Source organism: Xenopus tropicalis, chromosome 2, assembly GCF_000004195.4.
Source record: "Xenopus tropicalis strain Nigerian chromosome 2, UCB_Xtro_10.0, whole genome shotgun sequence".
Classification (NCBI taxonomy): Eukaryota; Metazoa; Chordata; class Amphibia; order Anura; family Pipidae; genus Xenopus; species Xenopus tropicalis.
Genome location: NC_030678.2, coordinates 162,978,149 through 163,003,404, shown reverse-complemented (window position 1 = coordinate 163,003,404; position 25,256 = coordinate 162,978,149). Strand labels below are relative to the sequence as shown.

The 25,256-nt window shown below is 39.9% G+C and overlaps 1 protein-coding gene across 1 annotated transcript in view; it reads left to right on the top strand.

Annotated features, from left to right (window-relative positions):
• The window catches only part of cntn5 (contactin 5), a 778,158-nt gene extending 764,827 nt beyond the window's left edge, over positions 1 to 13,331 (top strand). Inside the window, exons 25-26 of the mRNA XM_018091747.2 lie at positions 6,529 to 6,697; positions 12,606 to 13,331. Coding sequence (XP_017947236.1) covers positions 6,529 to 6,697; positions 12,606 to 12,706 — 270 coding nt within the window. The 3' untranslated portion in view covers positions 12,707 to 13,331. The remainder of the gene's footprint in view (positions 1 to 6,528; positions 6,698 to 12,605) is intronic.
• Positions 13,332 to 25,256: the final 11,925 nt, after the last annotated feature.

The window sequence follows — 25,256 nt, the reverse complement described above, 5'->3', positions numbered from 1 at the left end:
TCTGAACGCCGGATATTACGCTGGATATTACGCCGTTATTTTCCATAAGTGCCGGTGGAAGAAAAAACGCTTAAAACAATTACACCGTTTTTACGCCATTTTTATGCGGCGATGTGTGGCGAATTTTCTCGCCGTTTTTTTACACAGCATAATAAATATGCCCCTAAGTGTGGTTTTACCAAATGGTAGCCCATAAAGGGGGGGCTTCGATACAATAAGTCTGAAACAGTTTCACTTAATTTCAGACCTAAGGGGATATAGATGCAAAAAAGAAAAAAATGATATATAGATTAAGAATTGTCACAGACCCAAATAACGTCATACAAACAGAGACACCTCCGAAATCATGGGGCCCCATAAAACTTAGTCAGGGGGAACCTCCTTGACCCCACCTGACCAGGAATCCAATCCATCCTGGCCACACCTCCCAATTCCCAAACCCCACCCCTCTCTGTCCCTTTTCTTGTCTGTCAATCAGACGGTCCCATCTATCACTGCAGTGGGGTCCCTGACAGTTCTCCCTTTTTCAGCCCTACTGTTTACTACTTAAGACTTAGAAACTGTTTATGGACTAAGCAATTTCATATTTAACTATTTCTAGGTTCTAAATTTCTAATAACACAACAAAAATGACAGGAAACTAAAATGTCATTCTCGCAATCGTTTAACTTTCTATTCAAACAATGGAATATAGCCCCGTACTTTTAAATTGGATATAGTTGCAGTTTAAAAGCCAAAGTCGTGAATAAAATGGAATTTATAGTTTAAATATTAATATTATGTATTAATAATGAATAGTTTCAGGACCATTACAGCGCAGAATTTTGTTCCGACTCAACATCTGCTAATTGGCTCGTTGCTATTCTCCTATAATAATAACCCTTCCCTGTGTCCCTCACTCCCTACATGATCTATCTACCCTCTTTATCTGGAAGTTTTCTATTCTGGTTCCATACTAGCTCCCTTTGTGCTGACTATTCCTGTTATACAATATGATTAGCCGCTAACATGTTCCGGCCTACGAGCTGGCGTATCCGTGTTTGTTGGCGTGTTTACAGTGCCTCGTACTGGTACCGAACGGCTTAATTAGAAGATGCGCTCGCTCAGGGAACATGTTCTCTCTTATCCTTTCTAAACATCCCAAGGGTAAAATGCAGCGCGTGTTATTAAATTCCAATCCGAGTTATTAAATCAAAACTTCATTCAAGTCAAAAGCCCTGTTTATATTGTGTAATGGATTTAATTAAATATCAGAATGTCATTAAAGCATAAAGAGAATTCTGTAACTACTTTGGGATCGTTTTCCTTCTGTCCCACCTGTTTTGATTTGACTACGTTTTCGCTCACAGGGATAAATTGAAAGGTTTCCTGGCTAATGTTAAAAATTCATTTACCAAAACCGCCTTTTTCTATTCATTACATCTGTAGTCACGGAGCTGTCGTGGGCTTCCAATACCCCTCCGCTGCCATTCTGGGTTCATGACTTTTCCCTAGACAGGGCCACCTTGGGCCACTATTAGTATAGTACAAATATATCCCTGTATAATGAGCCATGAAACCAGTAGTATACAGTGTTGGACAGGGGTGCCAAGGGCCCACCAGGAAACCTTAGTCCTTAGGCCCCTTCTCTGTTTACTCCCTTTCTTTAATCTCTTAATTACTTCTTTTTACATTCTATTATCTATCCTTTCCTCCATTTCTTCTGTTTCTTCTCATATAGAATTGAGAAATGGCCATGGTATAGGCATACAAGGCAAATGGTTGGGTGAGCAGGAGGGCCCACTGACACCTGGGCCCACCGGGAGTTTTTTCCTGGTATCCTGGTGGGCCAGTCCCACCTGGTAGTATATACTGTAGGCACCCATGTTTATGACCAGCTGCATTGGGCGAGTATGTAGAATCATGTAACCCTTTCTTGGAACTAACTTCCAGGACCACACTGGAGCGTTAATTGGATAGATTCCAAGCCTCTGCCAAGTGGGAGATTTGTTGGGTTTGGATAAATTATGTGTTACCACCCAGGGCTAAACCATGTATTAGTGGGCATCATCACCCTGATAAGTGCAACAGAAGTAATTACTATACCAAATGTAGTGGACAATAAACGACACAATAGGTAGATATGAAACAATTGTAATACAGTATATCAGCAAGACAATATAGATGTAATGAAATGAGAACAGTGAGATAACAATTTCAGCATAACATATTATTTGACAATATACTGGCGGATCCCCCTTTGCGTAAAAAATGTCCACTGTCACTTTAAAGGAGAATGCAAGTCACAATGTAAAAAGCATACTGCCCAATAGCCCTCCTATTGTTTAGTAAAAACGCCACACTTTTGGCTCACCTAATCAAATATTTACTCAGTCACACTTACTTCAAATTTTCTAGAACAGGCAGCCATCTCTAAAAAGGTATTCTCCTTTTCCTCCTTGCTTCATACTACACATGTGTTTCATTCCCTCCCCCCCCTCCCCTCTGCCAGATCCGCTTCTGATTGGCTGGTGGGCATGTGTAGCTCAGAACAGGAGACAGGATCAAGTTACACACATGCTCAGAGAATAGGAAGGCTGCCGCTGGCACCTACAGGAAGGGGAGAGAGATTTCAGTGATGTCACTGGCTTCACACTGCTGTAGGCTGCCAGCACCATATCTCAGAGAAGCAAGCAGGGATCTGGGAATTTAGATATGCAGTAAGTACTTGAATGCCTTTAGACTTACTTTTAATTTATATTAACCTTTCATTGTCCTTTAAGAACACTGAGGGGCATATTTATAATGCTGTGTAAAAAATGGCGAGAAAATTCCCCACATTGCAAGGCTTCACCATGTAAAAACCGGCGTAAAATCGGCATAATTGTGCGTTTTTTCTTCCTCCAGAACTTATGGGAAATAACGGTGTAAACTCTGACGTTTGGATATCGATCTTCTCCATTTATTTTACACAGCTTTTTACGCCATTTTTTCTGCGAATTCGTTTTACACAGCATAATAAATATGCCCCTATGTGTGTGCACTCACGGTCACGGGAATGATGAAGGAATCTCAGGCAGCTCTCAGTAGTATTGTCCATGCTTTCCTTCCACTCTTCTTCCTGGAAAACATCTGCCCCCTCTTATGGCTCCCACACCTCTTTCAGGGAGGTCACAAAGTCAGAAGCCAATCCCTGCTGCTGATTGGGCCAGGCTGTGACTGGGAACTGTCCCTTTGCACTACAGTCAGCAGCCATGTTTTTGGTTTTCCCAGATTTAAAGTCACAGGGTTATGTTTCCAGGGAAAGTATAAGTTAACACTTCCCTACAATTCATTCCAGATAAAGAGCCACACTCGCATCAGGGACGTATTTAGGTCCAGTGCCACCCTAGCCACCAGACCTAAATACACCTTGCAGATGATTGAAGTTATGCCACGCCCACAGATGCTTGTGACATCACTTCCTGTGAAAATGGCATCACTTCCTGTGGTGTCACATGCCTCACCCCTCCAGTTTTACAACTGGATTTTCCCCTGGGGGTAGGGATTTTGGGGGAGGGTTTTGTGTCAGCCACATGTGTACATTCGGGAGGGGGTCCCAATGTACACATGCAACATACAAGTATATATAGTTATATATTTATTTTATTATGTCTAATAGCACCCATAAAATCCTATCTTAACATTTTTGTTAACTCTTACTATCTCTTTTGCCTAAAAAGGATTCAATATTTTTTGTGCATTATGATGCCAACACTGGTTGCTTTATAACAAGCAATATGCTGCTTTATACTAATAACATCTCTGCACTAATGCTAAAAATAGGGTTAACTTGTGTGGCAAATAAACCCCAGCAAAGTACCAAGGCAGTAATTAAATATTTTGTTGCTTGGCTGCTCTGTAGCGTTAGCCTGCAGGTCTGTGCTATATATGAGCCATAATAGTCCAGTAAATTCTGCTGCAGACAGGGGATTAAGTCTTGCTAAATGATCACAAGCATTTACACAATAACGAGGCAATCATGGGCAAGGTCGCCTCTCACCCATCGCTCCCCTTCCTCTGCCCTTGAAGATTACGAGCACGCACAGTTTTGCCAGTTAACCTTTTAAAGGTGCCAGTGCCGGGGGAGCTGTAAACCTTTAGAGATATTGCTGTTTATTTTAGCGCAGGGGTGTAAAAACCACAGTGGTCCGGCTGCTGTGAACTGCGTGCCGGCAAACCTCCTGTTGCTTTAATACTCAGGACACATGATTTTCTTTTCTGAGTGCCAGCAATACAGAAGCTCAATGGTTGTTAATGGTGCAACTACATTTTAATTCTATTTAATCTGATTATATCTCCTTATGTGGAAATCCATTATACAGAAAGTTCCGAATTACGGAAAGGCCATCTCCCATAGACCCCATTATAAACAAATAATTCCGCTTTTTTGAAAATTATTTGTTTTTTCTCTGTAATAATAAAACAGTACCTGTACTTGATCCCAACTAAGATATAATTACCCCTTATTGGGGCAGAACAGCCCTATTGGGTTTATTTAATGGTTAAATGATTCCCTTTTCTCTGTAATAATAAAACAATACCTGTACTTGATCCCAACTAAGATATAATTACCCCTTATTGGGGCAGAACAGCCCTATTGGGTTTATTTAATGGTTAAATGATTCCCTTTTCTCTGTAATAATAAAACAGTACCTGTACTTGATCCCAACTAAGATATAATTACCCCTTATTGGGGGCAGAACAGCCCTATTGGGTTTATTTCAAGGTTAAATGATTCCCTTTTCTCTGTAATAATAAAACAGTACCTGTACTTGATCCCAACTAAGATATAATTACCCCTTATTGGGGCAGAACAGCCCTATTGGTTTTATTTCATGGTTAAATGATTCCCTTTTCTCTGTAATAATAAAACAGTACCTGTACTTGATCCCAACTAAGATATAATTACCCCTTATTGGGGCAGAACAGTCCTATTGGGTTTATTTAGTGGTTAAATGATTCCCTTTTCTCTGTAATAATAAAACAGTACCTGTACTTGATCCCAACTAAGATATAATTACCCCTTATTGGGGGCAGAACAGTCCTATTGGGTTTAATTACAGTTTAAATATTTTTTTTTAGCCGACTTAAGGTAGGAGATCCGAATTATGGAAAGATCCCTCTTGCAGAAAACCCCAGGTCCTGAGCATTCTGGATAACAGGTCCCATACCATACCTTAGTTGGGGGGGGGGGTAATTCTTCTGGTTAGGGCCTTGCAGACTGGAATATTAATCGGGGAGGGCCAGAATAGAAAGACAAGGAGTAACTTCCCCCAATTAAAGACAGCTATTTCAAAAGTGGTGAAATGGGATGAAATGTGTCAAAATGAAAGAGATTCTACACTTTAATAAATAGACATTCATGGTGAATTTATTGGGCAGTTGCTTTTCACTCAGTCTTCCTTGGCAAGGCTATAAGCAAGTCATTTCATATCAATGAAGTCAGGAAGGCTTATTTATCAATTTTCAAATATCTGAATTTTACAGTTTTTTTTTACTTTAATGCTTATTAAAAAAAATTAATTATAAAAAAATGATTTGCTTATAAAAAAAAAAAAAAACAAGATCAAATTAAACCATAAAAGAAAAAAAACTCCAATGCATTGAATTCATATTCTGCCTATCATTTTCTATGGGTCAAAAACTTCAGAAGCTTGAATTGCAAAACTGCATCAGTTTGGGTTAAGACGACTCCCATTGGCTTCTCTATCAACGTGTGTAAGCTTTTATAGTTGGTGAAGTTTTCCACTCCAGTTTTTCAGATTTTTGTGCTTAAAAAATAGTGAGCATTCCTGGTTTTGGAAACCATAATTTGAATTTGCAAAAAAGTCAAATTGCGGCAATAATTCTAATTTGAGCTTTAATAAATCACCCTGATAGCGCCTGTTACTGGTTTGTCAGCGTTCCGTAAGGTTTGCCTTCATGTAACAACAGGTAGGGTCATCTCAGGTGAGCTCAGCCTTAACGAGACGCCAAATAAGGTGGAAATATATTACTGGGGTGGGAGCAAAATAATCAGGTACATTATTAGTGATCCGATAGAATATGTTTTCATTATCTGGAGCAGGGATCCCCAACCTTTTATACCCATGAGCCACATTCAAATGGAAAAAGTGTTGGGGAGCAACACAAGCATGAAAAATGTTCCTGGGGTGCCAATAAGAGCTATAATTGGCTACTTAATAGCCCCTATGTGGACTGGCAGTCTATAGAAGGGTCTGTTTGGCATTATACTGGGTTTTTATGGCACCAAAACTGATCTCCTTACCAAAAATTCAAAAATAAGCACCTGCTTTGAGGCCACTGGGAGCAACATCCAAGGGGTTGGTGGGTAACATGTTGCTCACGAGCCACTGGTTGGGGAACACTGATCTGGAGCTTCCATCCTGGAGCAGATCCTTTGTAGTCAAACTAGGAAACCGGATTTATATCAGCCACCCACTTTATTCAGACCTGTAATCAAGGCAACACAGACAGAGTTTCTCTTTATCGTTTCTTTATCTGCAGGTGATGTTGAGACAAGAGGGTCACAGCAACAGTCAAGTCATTCAAACACAGAAAACAAATGCCGTCATTCTCCTTCCCGACGCCGGGTTTTATATCATAGATGTCAGAGCCGTTAGTGAAGGTGGGGATGGCATAGCCAGTTCTCAGATCCGAGTGCCGTCTTTTTCAGGTAATGCATTCGATATTGCTTTGTGTGACACTTTAAACAGCAGCGGACAAATGTCATCACTAATGGAAGGTCTGAAGCAAATGTATTTCCAACTGCATCATTCATTCTTTAGCATGTTCAGCCCATTCTATATTCTATTATATTCTCTATACCACAGGGCTCCCCAACCTTTCTTACTCGGGAGCCACAGTCAAATGTAAAAAGACTTGGGGAGCAACACAAGCACCATAAAAGTTCATGGAGGAGCCAAATAAGGGCTGTGATTGGCTATTAGGGGCCTCTATGCACCCTATCAGCTTACAGGGGCTTTATTTGGTAGGAAATCTTGTTTTTATTCAACCAAAACTTGCCCCCAAGTCAGGAATTCAAAAATAACTCCCTGGTTTGGGGGCACTGAGAGCAACACCCAAGGTGTTGGGGAGCAACATGTAATATTTAGTGATGAGCAAACTTCTTCGCCAGGCTTGGATTCTCGGCGAATTTCTGCGGTTCGCCATTGGTGGATTTGGTCATGAAATGGGTGCAAAAATTAGCAGGGGAAAAATTCTTGTCAAAAAATCTTGTCTTGGGCATCAAAAAAATTGTTTCACACTTTGCAAAACAGGACAGATTCGCTCATCACTAGTAATATTCCATTATCCTAAATATGTTTTTAGTATATGCAACAAGCCCATTGTTACGATTACCGGGAGACCAGAGCACACTCTTACCTTACATTAGTTTTGGCGCCACATCATGATGTCATCAGACGCGCTGATGTCACTTTGGTGCCAAATTCAAACTCATCCAGGCCCCTCTTATAGGCATTAACAGAATCTGCCATTACCCCATCACTAGGAAGGGCATTCCCCAACCTCACTGCCCTCACCGTGAGAAACCCCCTACGCTGCTTCAAATGGAAGCTCCTTTCCTCTAATCTAAAGGGGGGGCCTCTGGTGCGCTGATTGTTTTTATGGGAAGAAAGAACCCCCCCATCTGCCTATAATCCCCTCTAATGTACTTGTACAGAGTAATCATGTCCCCTCGCAAGCGCCTCTTTTCCAGAAAAAACAACCCCAACCCTGACAGTCTAACCTCATAGTTTAACCCTTCCATCCCCTTTAGGGCTCTGGTACACGGGGAGATTAGTCGCCCGCGGCAAAACTCCCTGCTCGCGGGCGACTAATCTCCCCGTGTACCAGAGCCCTTACCAGTTTAGTTGCAGTCTCTGCACTCTCTCCAGCTCATTAATATCATTCTTAAGGACTGGAGCCCAAAACTGCCCCCCATACTCAAGGTGAGGCCTTACCAGGGACCTATAAAGGGGCAAAATTATGTTCTCATCCCTTGAGTCAATGCCCTTTTTATACAAGACAGCACTTTATTTGCTTTAGTAGCCACAGAATGACACTGCCTGGAATTAGACAACTTGTTATCTACAAAAACCCCTAGAACCTTCTCCATTAAGGATCCCCCCAACAAACTACCATTTAGTAGATAACTCGCATTTATATTTTTTCTACATAACTTTGCACTTGTCCACTTTGAACCTCATTTTCCAGTTTGCTGCCCAGCTTTCCAGTTTAGCCAAATCGCTCTGCAAAGCGGCAGCATCCTGCATGGAACTTATAGTTTTGCACAATTTAGTGTCATCAGCAAAAATAGAAACAGTACTGTCTATGCCCACCTCCAGGTCATTAATAAACAAGTTAAAAAGCAAAGGCCCAAGGACTGACCCCTGCGGTACCCACTAACCACACTGGCCCAATTAGAAAATGTTCCATAGTTCTGTAATATCTGTGTGCGTATTTTGTTCCAGTCAGACGATAACATATTGTTCATTTTCCGAAGCATCTGTAAAAACAGATTTATTGCAAAGCACAGTTATTGTACAGTTGACTCACTGCCTCCTTTATCAAGCAGTGAAAAATGCTCATTAAATTGGCTCGCTATTGTAATCGGCATAACCTAGGGTGCAGCGAAAGATTTGATTAATGGGGTTATACCTTATAGGAGTGATTTACTTAACAAGCTTTTTCTGAGAAATACTCTGCTGATTTATCTTCCGCAATCTGCCAGCATGTAAATATTAGGCCATTACCTTTTTCAATAAATGATATCAAGCAAAGCGTAGATCAGGGATTATTATAGTCATTTAAAGCCGGGGTCGGCTTGTGGGGATAAATGTAGGCTTTGGGCATTTGGGCATATTAACTAAAGTTTCATAAATCTGACATGTGGATACACATCAGCAAGGTGCAAAAGTTTTCTTTTCTTTCTATGCTCTGAATATCTGCATTTTGATGGCAGTGAAAAGCACTGTAGAAAAGCAAAAATTTGCTGAATATTCCAAATCCATAACTTTTCTGTAGAATCCTACAAAAAACATTTGATTGAATTCCACAGGGGATCCTGGATAAATGCTTTTACACTATGGGGCACATTTACTAATCCACGAACGTCCGAAAGCGTCCGAATGCGTTTTTTTTCATAATGATCGTAATTTTTGCGATTTTTTTTCCGTCGCCGTTGCGATGTTTTCGTATTTTGTGCGACTTTTTCGTCGCCGTTACGGCTTTATCGTATATTTTCCGTGACTTTTCAGTTGCCGTCGCAAAAAATCCGTATTGGTTTTTCCGCCGTTTACAATTGCTCAATACGAAACAATCGCAACGGCGATGAAGAAGTCGCGCACAATACGATAAAGTCGTGACGGCGACAAAAAAGTTGCGCAAAATACGAACCAATCGCGACGGCGGTGAAAAAATCGCTAAATTTTTGTTTCCAATCCGATTTTTTCCCATTCGGGATTCGGATTTGAGGATTACTTAATGTGCCCCTATATTGTGCAGTCACATTGCTGGCAAAATGTACATGTAATGCTGGCTAGGGATTGGGCTGGTTAAGGGTATAGACACATGGAGCTACTTAGTAGCAGCTACTACTGCTACTAAGCCTGCGGCTTTCACACCCCCCCCCCCATAGAAGGGACCCCCACCACTTATCCGACCCCCCCCCTCCTCAGTGAGTGCGCATAAAGTAAAATATGGGGGGAGGGAGACCGGCTGATCAGTGCAACATCCTGCGGGGATCGGGTCTGGGGCACTGGGGTCCACTAGGGCCCCGTCCGTCCAGTCCAACCCTGCCCATACAGTGTAATGCCAAGCTAGGGAGGTTGCTTGGGTTATACAGGGCCATGCAGTTTATTACAAAAAATGTTTAATTAGCTGTAAAATCTGCCTGACAAGGGGGGATCTGTTAATTTCCAAAATCACTGCTCTGGCATACCATAAATAGCCTTCTGACAGGTTATTCAATGAAACTAATATCTCATTATATGGTAAAGGTCAGAGCATTAAGTAGTGCTGTTATTACATTCAGCCCATGAAGATCCCTTAACGTGACATTATCATCAGAAACAGACTTTGTAACTGAAAGCGATGGGTGATGCTTTGTGAACTCTTGTTTGGAAAAAAATTGATTTACTGGAAGTTTTAAAAAAAGTTCTAGTTAATTTGTGTTTGCAAAGTGTCTTTCCCTTTTCTGTGGCAGTTCTTGGATGAGTCCCGGTTAAGGTCCTAGGTATGCTTAGAAGAGCATTTTATAATCTTATTTACAGCTTTTTAGGGAACGCAGGAAAGAAGTGCAAATATATTTTACATGTTCTAGGCTCTTCAGAAGAATGGTGGTGTTAAACTCAGCAATAAGCAGATCTGTGAATGCAATTCATTCAGATGACTGCAGCCCTAGATGAATGTTTGCTACCATGTACAATAAGAACAGAAATAGTTGGCCCCACATTGTAGTTTAGTAAAATGTGACCAGGTTCTTGACTTACAATAGAGCCAATTTTGTTTTGATGTTCCACAGTGTAGATGGTGCACCATGGCACAATATGCTATAGCCTTTATTGCAGGGGGAAAAGGAGTGATTGAGGATGATGTTCTGCTTATATGAAGTGGTATGGTGGGACATTGATCATTCAGTTAAACCAAATGTCTAGATCAGTGGTTCTCAACCTTCCTAAAGCCGTGACCCTTTAATACAGTTCCTCATGTTGTGGTGACCCCCAACCATAGAGAAGCGGTGTCGCGGTTCATAAGACCATCAGAAATATGTTGGCTTAGGCAACCCCTGTGAAAGGGTCGTTCAACCCTCAAAGGGGTCCCGACCCACAGGTTGAGAACCACTGTTCTAGATTAAGTCAGCTGTAATCCTGAAATTGCTTGATCATGGGCCCTATTGGATCACACTACAGTCTGTTCAAACTGCTAGCAGCAAAGACTATAAATACAGCGATAGTCCGGCAGTAAGATCGATGTCAGCCGAATTGTCCAACCTGTACACGTAGGGCTACTGTACAATTCAAACACTGTCAGCCTTGGTATCTGCAATTAGAGTTCTCTTACAGACTAACCTGTACAACTCAATGTCTGAATTGGTTTTGATGGGAAAACCAAGCCTGTTACTATCTCTCTTTTTGAATTGCTGAGTTTCCCTTCTCAGTCACAGGAGTTATAAATCTATTAAGCACATTGTTCTAGAGCTCATAGAATACAAAGTAAGGAATAAGGCTGCAAGAGGCCCAGATAGTGTTATACGTTCACAGAAAGTGACAGGTGTGCTCAGTTCTGAGCAAGGCTATTAAATGCTATCTTAGCATCCCATTCATCAAATGTGCTAAGTGATCCAACAAGTGCAGACTCATTTACATGTGTAAATTATTGGTCTATCAAGGTGCTTCGCACATGTTTACAGAAAATTCTGGACCAATTTGCAATAAGGTAAGAGTTGGACATTAAGTATTTCTCTTGCTTATTGTGGATTCCTGGAACAAATGTAGAAGGTTCAGAGATAAGCATGTAAAGTAACGTCTCATTTCATTCATCAGTTTCATAAGTATTTGTCAAAGTCTATCTACCTACCCCATAGTAACTTATTGGATAGCAATTTGACTTCCATAGCAAGGCAGGTCTTTTTAGTTTGAAAACAGTTCCTACCTAAACCTTAAGATATCAAGTGATAGCCTTTGATTAAACCTTAGCTGGATTTAGGGACTGCATATTCAACAAAACAGAGCACCTCATGGGGGCAACAGGCAGGACCAAACACGAAACTTCTCTTCTAGACAGAACATTGCAAATAAGGTAGCCAGAAGCACAGAAAAAAGAAACTTACTAGCCAAAACAGTTTAACATAGGAATGAATCCCAGGTCTCCTTGAGTCTGAATTTAATGACTTACACTATGGCTTTCCAGTTACTCCTGATGCCATTATACTAGAGCTGGGTTCCCCAACCTTTCTTACTCGTGGACCACAGTAAAAAGTTTGGGAAGCAACACAAGCATCATAGAAAGCATCATGGGGTGCCAAATAAGGGCTATTTGGTAGCCTCCATGCATAATCTCAGTTTGTTAGGATTTGTTAGGAGTTCCATCATGTACATTATGCAACCAAAACTTGCCCCCAAGTCAGGAATTCAAAAATAACTCCCTGGTTTGGGGGCACTGAAAGCAACATCCAAGGGGTTGGGGAGCAACTGTACTAGAGTATCCCACTCCATAAACTGATTTGAGCCACTCAATATACTGATTTGGAGTCCCAAAGTGCCCAGTTAATGGACTGGCTCAATCCGAGAGCAACCTGTCATGACACTTGGGGATGATTATATATAAAGCCCCAGATGTTCCTGAAATATCATCTTGAAGGCCAATTAGGGTAAGACCCTTGCATTCCTTGACTGGTTCGATGGAGCTTATCCACCAACATAGTTAATGCTGATAGTCCCCTTGTCAATTTCAAGTAGATGTATAGAAGGCTGTCTATAGGTCTTATAGGTCTTAACCAAGATAATTCTCTTGTATCCACATTTCCCAACAGCTACTATTTCCTACTACGCCCCATTGTAACCCTTTTTATTTTTTTCCAGGTAAAATAACAAGCGCCCAGACATCTACGCATTGCATTTCAGCCGCCTCCTCATCTTTAATAGTCCTCCTGGCTTTGGTGATTCCCACAACGTTATTGTGAAGACGACGAGCACTTTGTTCTTTTGCTTTTATGATTATTCGTACTGACTACAAGCTAGACGTTTCTAATACATGAAGGCAATGGAACCTAGGACCTATTCCTCAATAAGACACCCAAAGACAATGTGGAAAAGACTTAGAGGAATGCGGCAAAATGATTTCTCATTTTTACCTTCAAGGATTATTTTGTATAAATGGACCGGTTTGCAAATAGTCCGTCCTTAGAAGCTTCTGTAAAGGGAAAAGTGCAGTGACTTTGGTTTAAACGCTCTGGATTTCCTTCTATGCGATTTATTCTTTTTTTTTGGTAACCTGAGTGTGTTTGTTTCTTTAGTTCAAGCAGTGACGTTCAGTGCGCATACAAACCGAGAAGGTAGGAGCTACATGATGGGTATGTTGGAACCTTAAATGCCGCTCACTGCTCTTGCTAATATACAAGATTAAACAACAATGGCTGCGTAGCTACGGTAACTGATTTACAGATATGAAGAGGCCTGTGGAATAGAATCATTATGATTTGGAAAACAAAAATCATTTCATGTTTGGAGGCTGAAACCATTTTTCTCATAGCAAGAAAAAAAAAATCAATATTTATGGTCAATAAAAAAAAAAACAGCTTTTCGAAAGTAAAGTCATATTTAAATTATTTATTTACAATCTAACTTAAATCTATTTATTTATTTATCTATCTATGTATTTATTTAGAAATTCTTGGACTGCCTACTAGAGTTTGCAGACGAGGGATAAAAGTGGCAGAAATTGAGTACAGTACTTATCCCCCCCATATAAAATAGAGTTTTGAATCCTGGATTTGACGGGTCCCTATTAGTGATGGGCAAAATAATTGGGCAGTAGTGATGGGCGAATTTTTGCGCCAGGTATGGATTTGCAGCAAATTTCCACATTTTGCCGCTGGCGAATTGTTTTGTGAAACTTCCGTGAAAATTTGCTGCAGAAAATTCCAGCGCGCGTCAAATAAATCTGTTGCGCGTCAAATTGGGCACAGTCACGTCAAAAATGGTGCGGTCGCGTCGAATTGGGCACAGCCGCCAAAAAAAAAAAATCAAGCAACAAATGTGTTTCACGAATTTTTTGCCATTTTGCTAATTTTCTCCCCGTTTCGTGAATGTTATGGCAAAATGGGACAGATTCGCTCATCACTATTCAGCAGGCATAAATTTGTTGGCAATTACTGCATTACGCCATTGGCGGATTTTTTCACTAAATAGGTGCCCAGGTCAAAAAGTTGCATGTGTCTTTTTTCTGCCGAGTCAAAAACAAAAATTTTTGTTCAACATTTTCCCGTTTCACTTAATTTTATGGGGTAGTGACCTTTTATGATCAATAGTCTGCCAGTACTATATCTGTCTGAGACGTTATGATTGCTATGTCCATAGTCAGGCACCATTACATCCATTGGTGTCATTCAAGTCTTATCCCATTAAGTCAGAGATTCTAGCAATGGGCCACAATGGGCTTGAGAATTTGACTCTTATATATTAGAGGTTCCTACTCAAAGTATCATGTGTGAGGCTCATAACAAAGATACAGATATAGTAACACTTATAGCATTCACCCAGTTATGATTTTGGATATATCCAAATGTCGTCCCAATACACCTTTAGGTTACATGCCCATGTAGTGCTTTGGGTTCCCTGATGGGGCCAGTCCGAGAGTTTGGAAACCTCTAATGGCAATACGATTACCGGTTGGTTTGGTTGGTCTAAAGCAGAATATTTCTGAGAAAAAAAAAAAGAGGTAAAGCTTCATACCCGTGTTGTATTGTTTCTAATTTTAGGAGATCGTTATTAAATGAAGATGAGCCACTTTACTAGGGAGTATTGACTTGTATTGACTTGTTAATTAATACAACTGAAAAAGAGAAAATAAATATTTGCAGTCTTAATAGAAAAAAAGTCACTCACTGTAAATATTTTGGATGTCTCATTTGTGATACAGGTATATTACCTATTGTACTAACTCAATCTACTTCTCCTGTCTTAGATATTGACAGAATAATGAGTTTCTGTTCTACTGCTACATGAATGATTTCATAGGCTCACTTGTACAAAGTTTCTATAAGCGGCACGTGGAATTATCTTATGTGTCTAGTACAGGCCAAAGTATACACTAGGCACACGGGCAGATTTACTAACACTGATATTTTATTATCTAGTAGAATTAAGTCTAAAACATCTGGACTTTTCTGAGTTTTTCTTGAAAACGTTCTTAGACCTTATTCTACTAGATACTGTATATCATGACCTAGATGAATGAGAATCTTCATAGACTCATATTTAATTCTTTTTCGCAATTCTCTTTTTTTTTGTGCTAAACTCTAATCTTTGGGGAGGGGGGGGGGGAACACAAATTGTTAACCATTTATTAAGCCACTACCCAAAAACCACTAATACAAAGCATTGTCATGTAAAAGAGGTTATGATCATGTAAATGGGAATTGTCCTAGGCAAATTGTAACAATCTCTATTTCATTCTTACTCGTAGAGATTTGGGGGTTTTGGTTATTTTTTTCTTTTGAAAGACCACGAAGATTTGTGGAAAAATATGGGTATGCGCTTTCTTTTCATTGTTGTTCTGCATTTTAATTTCTCAAACTAGTCATGGTTTTAGTAGAAATGAGCTTAGCCGTGGTTTCAAAAACCATGAAAATCAGAATGTAAATAAATCTGCCCCATCGTTTTAAGTTCTATGGTTCTTTAGAGAATTATCACAGACTAAGGGAATCGTTCTCCAATGGTGTCCAAAAGTGCTACTGTATCTTGTTTTTTCATCTGGCTCAAATGGGGGAGAAACAAGTAGGGTTATTTAACGAACTGACATGGGCAGACATTTTGGGATCAAGCAATCTTTTCTAGTCCTGTATATTCTTGCACCTCCCTTTAGCTCTTCAAATGTTGCTCTAATAGACAATCTACCCTATACCCTAAAAAAAATGGTGTCTATTCAAAATATCTCCCTAATGTCCATTGAGTAGTGATGAGCAAATCTGTTACGCTTCGCTGAAAAATTCGTGAATCTTTCAAAAGATCCACGAAACAGCGAAAAATTCGCAAAACGGCGAAAATGGCGTGCAACAAAAAAAAATTGTCATCCCCGGCTATTATTTTGTCGCGCGCCTATTGTTTTGTCGCCCGCGGCTATTATTTTGTCGTGCGGCTATTGTTTTGTCGCGCGGCTATTGTTTCGTCGCCCACGGCTATTATTTTGTATCGCGGCTATTGTTTCGTCGCCCGCGGCTATTATTTTGTCTCGCGGCTATTGTTTCATCGCCTGCGGCTATTATTTTGTCACGCGGCTATTGTTTCGTCGCCCACTGCTATTATTTCGTCGCCCGCGGCTATTATTTTGTTGCGCGGCTATTATTTCATCGCGCGGCTATTATTTCGTCGCCCGCGACTATTCTTTTTTGACGCCGCCGACAATTTTTGGACGTGCGGCGAATTTTTCCGCGGCGCAATTTTTCATCCGTTTTGCGAAACAATCCGCCAATGGCGGCAAATACATGCCTGGCGAAACTTTTCGCCCATCACTACCATTGAGGCTTGGCACCCTTATCAACTGCTTTAACTTCCATAGAGAGAAAACATGTAAGTCAGGGGAACCTCTGAGCTGGAGCTAAACGAGTTGACGTTTTTTTCTGGAGAGCATCTGTCCTGCAGCCATTGGCTGACCTGCTTACTAGTGATGAGCGAATCTTTCCCGTTTCACTTTAGCTAAATATTCGCAAAACGGCAGGAAAACTTGCAAACTGGCAAAAAATCTGTGAAACAGTTACAGCTTCTAATGCTAATGGACCCCTGCTGCACAAGTATGGCGGCCCCCTCATAGAGGAACATGGGGGATCAGCGAGGTAGTGTAAAAGCATTGGGCAAATATTTTTATGGCAAAATTATAAACAGCATGCAAAGCCAATGTTATGATAGTTGTAAAAAAAACCTTTTAAATTGAGATCTTATATTATAGTCAAGTTCTGACTGCCCCTTATAAAACTAACTGCCATGGTAGAGAGGCTTAAAAAATGCTTAGGGTGGAATACAGAAATATTCGCAGTTGGTAAAATTTTCCAAGTAAGAAAAGAGATAAACAAATCGGAAGATCTTTAATGTTCTGCTTTTTTTTTTTAGCTATTTTTTTGGTCATGGGTTGGTCCAGGTATGACAAACTGGGTGTGGGCTGCTCTACTTATAAGCCTCAGAATGATCATTGAATGACTTGGGTCTGTCCTCTAGTATTCATTTTTGAAAATCTCCTAATGTTCTCCAACGTTCTAGACTTGGACCAGTTAGTGATGTCACTGCTTGCATCATACTCACCTGACGCTGGGTTTCCATGATATGGAGGGTAGCTCAGGTGTCCTAAGCATGTATGTTTCTTTGGAGGGAGAAGTAAGCATCAGTAAAACATGTTTTTGTCCCTGATATTAGAGAATGACAAATAAATGGATTATTGAATATATGAATCTGGTTTTATTTAGGATTTATTTACCCTTTAATGAATATATAAGGAAATTAGAAGTCGTTGAGTTATTTTATGTTGTAGGTAGTGATGGGCGAAATAATTCGGCAGGCATGGATTTGCAGCAACCTTATGCAATTGGCGGATTTTTTTGCGAAACAGCATCAAAATTTGCCATGTGCCAAAAAATTGTCACCCGCATTGAAAAATTGTCAGCCATGTAAAAAAAATAACACATGTCATGTTTTTAAGCGCGACAAAAAATGACACATGCATCATTTTTGTCATTTCGCAAATGTTTTGAAAGATTCTGCAAACTAAAATGGGACGGATTTGCTCAGCACTAGTTGCAGGTCATGGGCTTGAAGGTGAATTCTAATACGCTCATGTAGTGGGCACATACATTTATATATTAAATACGTTTCGGCTAATCATGTGACACGCGTGATATCACTAAGCACCATTTCTAAAGTGATATTTTTCAGGTTATTCACTACTTTGGTGTAATATACATGGTGGCTTACTGGTACCAGTAAAGTACAACGGGCTGTGTCAAAAAAAAAATGGCGCCTGTGTCAAAAAAATTGGCGCCCGCGGCAAAAAAAATGTTTTGTGAATTTTACGCAGTTTCGTGAATCATTTTGCCGAAGTGAAACAGGACAGATTCGCTCATCACTAATGATAAGCTTATGTTGTGGTTTACTAATGAAAACTCAACTGAGATCTATGGCGAAAGTGGTAAATGAATTAAGGGAAAACTTTTTCATTATTAAATGGAATTTGCCCAATGTGCCGTAATCATTAATGTTGAAATAACCTATTTATAAAGATTCAGAAGTTGCTTAAACTAAGTGGCTGTCCATCTTCCAATAGCAATAATCCCATTCGGCAAATGTTACTGCAATTGTTGTAGTTATTATGCCACCAAAACATCCTATAAGTCGCTGTTTAGTTAAAATCTCCTGGTCACTAACTGCATTCACAAAGGGAAAAAGTATTTTTTCAGAAAAAATAAAATTGTGATTTAGATGAAAAGCAAAAAATATATCTATAAATGTATCTATGGGAATCATTTTCTGTTTATAAAAGTGTGACTAAAAGTATACTGCCCTAATTACAGTAGAAGTGTTATAAAAAACAAAGAATTACGTATATATCACAAGAGTTTAACAGTAGGGGCCACACATGTAGGGTACCCAGAGGTTCTATGACTGATTTCACTACATATTTTTATAAGAGCTCTTCTTCCAGAAGGTTTAGGGGACCCTAAAAACATTGTTGAGGGGCCTCTTAAAATGCCTTGAGGTAAAGGAATTTCCCAATATGTATAACTAGGGATGTAGCGAATCCAGGATTCGGTTTGGTATCCAGCCAAGATCCGCCCTTTTTTGGCAGGGTTCGGATTTGTCCCAACTGAATCCAAATCCCAAAAATCATGTGACTTTTTGTCACGTAAACACGGAAGTTAAAAAGTTGACACAAAGGGGCTGATTTATTAATCCACGAATCCGAATCCGAATGAGAAAAATTCGGAACATTTTGCGACTTTTTTGTATTTTTTGCGATTTTTTCGTCGCCATTACGACTTTCCCGTAAATTTTTTCGTAACCGGTACGACTTGCGCGAATTGTCGCGACTTTTTCATAGCCAGTACAAATTTCGTGAGTTGTCGCGACTTTTTCATTGCCATTATGACTTTTGAGAATTGTCGCAACTTTTTCATTGCCATTATAACTTTCGTGAATTGTCGCGACTTTTTCATAGCCATTACGACTTGCGAATTGTCGCAACTTTTGTATTGAGAGCTCGAAAAAGTCGCGACAATTTACGAAAAAATCGCAAAATACCATTCATTACCATATCATTACGAAAAATACGCATTCGGACGCTTTTCGGACGTTCGTGGATTAGTAAATGTGCCTCAAAGTGTCATTTAACCCTTCAAAAACCTAGTTAGCGTATGCTGATTCAGTTTGGTATTTGGCTGAGTATTTTATATAGTATTCAGGGGTTCCAAAAAAGTGGATTCGGTGCACCCCTTATCTATAACATCAATGGCATAAAAACCATATATTGTGTTATTTTATATTTCCTTCGTTTAGAATTAGTGATGGGCGAAATTATTCACCAGGCATGGATTTGTGGCAAATTTCCGCGTTTGGCCATTGGCAGATTGTTTTGCGAAAATGGGCGTCAAAATGGATATGGGGCTTAAGTCTAATAAGAATAGTGCACGCTGGACTTTAGAGTAATATCTGTGATTTAAGCATAGTGAGACTTCCACTTCATGTATTTTTTTACAGAATTTAAATGGAGGTGCAGCAATTTAGTTTTGTGCGGGGAATAGTAGTCTTTGAGAACAAAAAAAAATATGTAGTTATTGAAAATCGAAAAATGGTTCTATTTTAAAGGAAATAATTAATATATTCTAGAATCTATAACAAGTGTTTACAATAGGTAATCAAACACTTTATTATAAATACAGATTAACGATATTCTATGTTCCTATTATTTGATCAAGTTTTGCCTATTCAGTATTTGGAGAACATAAGGACTGACTTTTGGAGTGAGTTTGAGATACTCCATGCCTTCAGGCAGAGTCGGACTGGGCTACTGGGATATCAGGAAAAAACCCAGTGGGCCCCGGCAGCCCAAACCCGATACCTTTTACTGCTCCCCCGGCCGCCGGTGTCCTCCCCTGACGCATTGTCAGATTATCGGGAAGGTGGCAAGGGCCCCTATGGGGGTTAAGGGGGGTACAGTAGGGGCCCCTGCAGGGGGAAAGGGGGACAGCAGGGCACCTTGGGGGGTGTGGGGCCCTTAGACAGCAGCCCCGGTGGGCCTTGCACCCCCCAGTCCGACTCTGCCTTCAGAACACATTCACAACAAATTCACAACATATTAAATAAAGCTGTAATGTCCCGTGGTGTAACTTCTGAATAAGTCCAGTTAAGAATGTTCTCAGGTTTTGCCAGAACCCTTTGTTTTTGAGCTTAAAGAGCCGCAGTAGGTAGAAATGTGATGTCTATCTGCAATGAGAACAACATACGTTTGCGTATAACAAATTCTCTGCCAATAAACATGTCTCAATGTTTACGTACGTATATACCACATGCTGAATAATATATTTTGTAAAAAGATGTCCTTATTATTTTTGTAATCACCTGAAGTCTAAAGGAAAGTATTCTTTAAAGGGGTCATTTCCTACTGAACAGGCATTCGTATGCTTTAAAACTAGGCCCTGCACCCTTACCTACCACACATCACCCTACGGATACCGTAGTGTATGAAACTTCAGTCCTCTGGCTTGTACTACTATCCATCTATGGGTGTAAGGCTGCCAGAGACCCTCCAGCCCAAAGTGAAGGCTGCAGCAGTGATATAAGCAGAGAGTATGGTACTCACTGGGCCGAGTGTAGTGATGGAACCTACATTTAACACAAATATATCTCACAGGGTGTAGTTTTTAAGTGTACAGGTATGGGACCCGTTATCCAGAATGCTTGGGAACAGGGGTATTCCGGATAAGGAGTCTTTCTGTAATTCGGATCTCCTACCTTAAGTCTACTAAAAACTTTATTTAAACAGTAATTAAACCCAATAGGGCTGTTCTGCCCCCAATAAGGGGTAATTATATCTTAGTTGGGATCAAGTACAGGTATTGTTTTATTATTACAGAGAAAAGGGAATCATTTAACCATGAAATAAACCCAATAGGGCTGTTCTGCCCCCAATAAGGGGTAATTATATCTTAGTTGGGATCAAGTACAGGTACTGTTTTATTATTACAGAGAAAAGGGGGATCATTTAACCATGAAATAAACCCAATAGGACTGTTCTGCCCCCAATAAGGGGTAATTATATCTTAGTTGGGATCAAGAACAGGTACTGTTTTATTATTACAGAGAAAAGGGAATCATTTAACCATGAAATAAACCCAATAGGGCTGTTCTGCCCCCAATAAGGGGTAATTATATCTTAGTTGGGATCAAGTACAGGTACTGTTTTATTATTACAGAGAAAGGGGAATCATTTAACCATGAAATAAACCCAATAGGGCTGTTCTGCCCCCAATAAGGGGTAATTATATCTTAGTTGGGATCAAGTACAGGTACTGTTTTATTATTACAGAGAAAAGGGAATCATTTAACCATGAAATAAACCCAATAGGACTGTTCTGCCCCCAATAAGGGGTAATTATATCTTAGTTGGGATCAAGAACAGGTACTGTTTTATTATTACAGAGAAAAGGGAATCATTTAACCATTAAATAAACCCAATAGGGCTGTTCTGCCCCAATAAGGGGTAATTATATCTTAGTTGGGATCAAGAACAGGTACTGTTTTATTATTACAGAGAAAAGGGAATCATTTAACCATTAAATAAACCCAATAGGGCTGTTCTGCCCCCAATAAGGGGTAATTATATCTTATTTGGTATCAAGTACAGGTACTGTTTTATTATTACAGAGAAAAGGGAATTATTTAACCATTAAATAAACCCAATAGGACTGTTCTGCCCCCAATAAGGGGTAATTATATCTTAGTTGGGATCAAGTACAGGTACTGTTTTATTATTACAGAGAAAAGGGAATCATTTAACCATTAAATAAACCCAATAGGGCTGTTCTGCCCCAATAAGGGGTAATTATATCTTAGTTGGGATCAAGTACAGGTACTGTTTTATTATTACAGAGAAAAGGGAATCATTTAACCATTAAATAAACCCAATAGGGCTGTTCTGCCCCCAATAAGGGGTAATTATATCTTAGTTGGGATCAAGTACAGGTACTGTTTTATTATTACAGAGAAAATAGAAACCATTTTTAAAAATGGGAATTGTGAAAAATGTGAAATGTGAAATGGAGTCTATGGGAAATGGCCTTTCCGTAATTCAGAACTTTCTGGATAATGGGTTTCCGGATAAGGGGGTCTGATACCTGTACTAACATTTCCTAGGTTTGGTCAGAAGGTACCAATATTACTTTATAAGTATAGATTTCTCTTCCATTTATTTTGTTGAAAGCAGAAGGTTAGTATATAACACACTAGAAACAGTAAGAATATAAGTACAGCAACTGCAGGTCTATATGTTTATTAATTGCATTACACTATTTTGGTCAATAAGAACCCTCTGTATGATGCAGTTCTGCCAATTGGAAGGGCCAAGGGTTGCCTAATCCCTGAGAGATTGGTTTCTATTGTAGAAAGGAAAAAGATTAAAAAGACACGGTTGATATTTATGACCTTTACCCTAGGAACAAATACTATATTTCCTGTCTATAATTTGGTCAAAATGTCATGTAGAAATACATTGTCATATCAGTAGTGATGAGCAAATTTTTTCGCCAGGCATGGATTCTCAACGAATTTCTGTATTTCGCCATTGGCAAATTGTTTTGCAAAACGTCCATAAAAATTTGCTGCGCTTAAAAAAAAAAAGGTGCGGTCCCGTCAATATTGGGCACAATCGCTGCAAGAAAAAAAGTCACGGTCACAGCAAAATTGGGTGCGGTGGCGTCAAAAAAAATACGTGGGCGACAAAAAAACACAAGCGACAAAAAAATTGTGCAACAAGTGCGTTTCGCATATTTTCCGCCGTTTCGCAAATTTTATGGCGAAGTGAAATGGGACAGATTCACTCATCACTACATTTCAGCCATCCAGCTCTAGAATTGCGAAGCTTTCAATACAATTGGATCATCTGTCAGGCTTCTGTGAATCTAGGGCTGCTATTAGATATTTCCCCAATACTTTAACAACAGTAACACTTGAAAGTATTGTATTAAGTAAAAAAATCCATTCTATGCTGCACTAATGCTAGCTCTTAGTGATGAGTGAATCTGTCCTGTTTCACTTCGCCATAAAATTTGCGAAACAGCGAAAATTTTGAGAAACACATTTGTCGCGCAAATGTATTTGTCACCCATGCTTTCTGCCGTGTCCGTGCCCAATTTGATGTGACCGCACCCTTTTGACGTGCCCGATTTGACGCAGCCATGCCCTTTTTATAGGGCCGAGCCCTTTTTTTTACGTGGCCGCGCCCTTTTGACGCGCAACAAAAAAAATTCTGTGCAACAAATTTCGCTGTGAATTTTCATGGAAGTTTCACGAAACAATTCACCAATGTCAAAATGCGGAAATTCGCTGCGAATCCATGCCTGGTGAAAAAAATTCATTCATCACTACTAGCTCTATCCTGCACAAAGTTTAGTACTTTCAATGCTTGCTGAAACTCTGCATCTGGTCTACTTAATGCAGGGATCCCCAACCTTTTTTACCCAAGAGCCACATTCAAAGGTAAAAAGAGTTGGAGAGCAACACAAGCATGGAAAATGTTACAAATAGGGGCTCTGATTGGATATTAGGCAGCCCCTACATGGACTGACAGCCTACATGAGGCTCTGTTTGGCAGTACCCTTGGTTTTTATACAACCAAAACTTGCCCAAAAGCCAGGAATTAAAAAATAAGCCCCAGCTTTGAGGCCACTGGGAGCAACACCCAAGGGGTTGGGGAGCAACTGGCGAGCCACTGGTTGGGGATCACTGACTTTATGAAAGGCGATAGGGCTACATTCACTGTGCACGATCCAATAAGCATAATGCAAATGGTGCAGGATAGAGCTAGTATTAGCAGAGTAGGGTAGAATCATTAGATTATAAGAATGTTGGCATATCCTGGTGTGTGCAGACATTTGGTATTTTCCTATCTGTAGGTATTCCACATAAACCCCCATTACAAAGATTAATCTATTAATAAAGTGCTTTTGTACCAATGGGGATGCCTAAATGAGTGCTCAAGAGTTACCTCTTCATACTGAATAAATGGAAGAAAAACCTGCCTTTCAGTTGTGAAAGAGCTTCCCTTTAAACTGCAGGGATTGTGCCTCTTGGTTCCAGAGACGCCCGGATCTCCAGGCCGTGTTTGTTCTCCGATGCACAAGGGGGTATTAATGAGTTCCGTGTATCATTAGAGGCTGTATCACAACTATATGGACAACTGCCTTTAGAAAGCTATAGATCATGTTAGCAGGTCTTTAAAAAAAAAAAGAATTTGGTGGTAGATCAGGAAAATGGCTGCTGTGATGATTTCATGTGAAATGTTAGAAATGTTGTATACAATGTGTATATGCTATATATAATTGTATACTATGTGGACGAAATGGTAAATGAGTAGTCCCTGTTGTACTGTTCTTGTATCATTAGGTCTTTTTAATAAATAATTCTTTTTATTGACTTCTACCCTGTGTCCTGTCAACTGCTGGATGGGAACATCTATTATTCAGCGCTAGCAGGGATGGTGCAGTGACATTTCTAAAAAAAAATAATAACTTTTTATAAGTTCCACCAACTGAATATACTATTCCGGAACTTTCAGCCAGTCTGCATTTGTCTTATATCATGGCACCGTACTAATTCCCAAGGTTTTATTTGTTATGACGTCTATCATATTCGGATAACTGACAAACAGGCTGGGAGAGCGAGCTGCTACATTGTGGGAATCTTCATATACAGCATTGCGTCTGAATAGTTCATATATTTCAAGTAGTAAAGAATTTTTACACACCATTTACACCATATCCTTATAAGAAGGCTATAACTGCAAAATATATCAACAGCAAGGTGTATGTTATATCATAGAAACACATATATTATAATATCCATGGTATATATAGAGACTAAGGGGCTGATTTACTTATCCACGAACCCGAATGGGAAAAAATCGGATTGGAAACGAACATTTTGCGTTTTTATCGTATTTTTTGCAATTTTTTTCATGAATTGTCGCGACTTTTTCGTAGCCATTACGACTTGCACGAATTGTCGCGGCTTTTTCGTAGCTGTTACGACTTGCACAAATTGTCGCGGCTTTTTCGTAGCCGTTACGACTTGCACGAATTGTCGAGGCTTTTTCATAGCCATTACGACTTGCACAAATTGTCGCAGCTTTTTCGTAGCCGTTACGACTTGCACGAATTGTCGCAGCTTTTTCGTAGCCGTTACGACTTGCACGAATTGTCGCGGCTTTTTCGTAGCCATTACGACTTGCGCGAATTGTCGCGACTTTTTTGTATT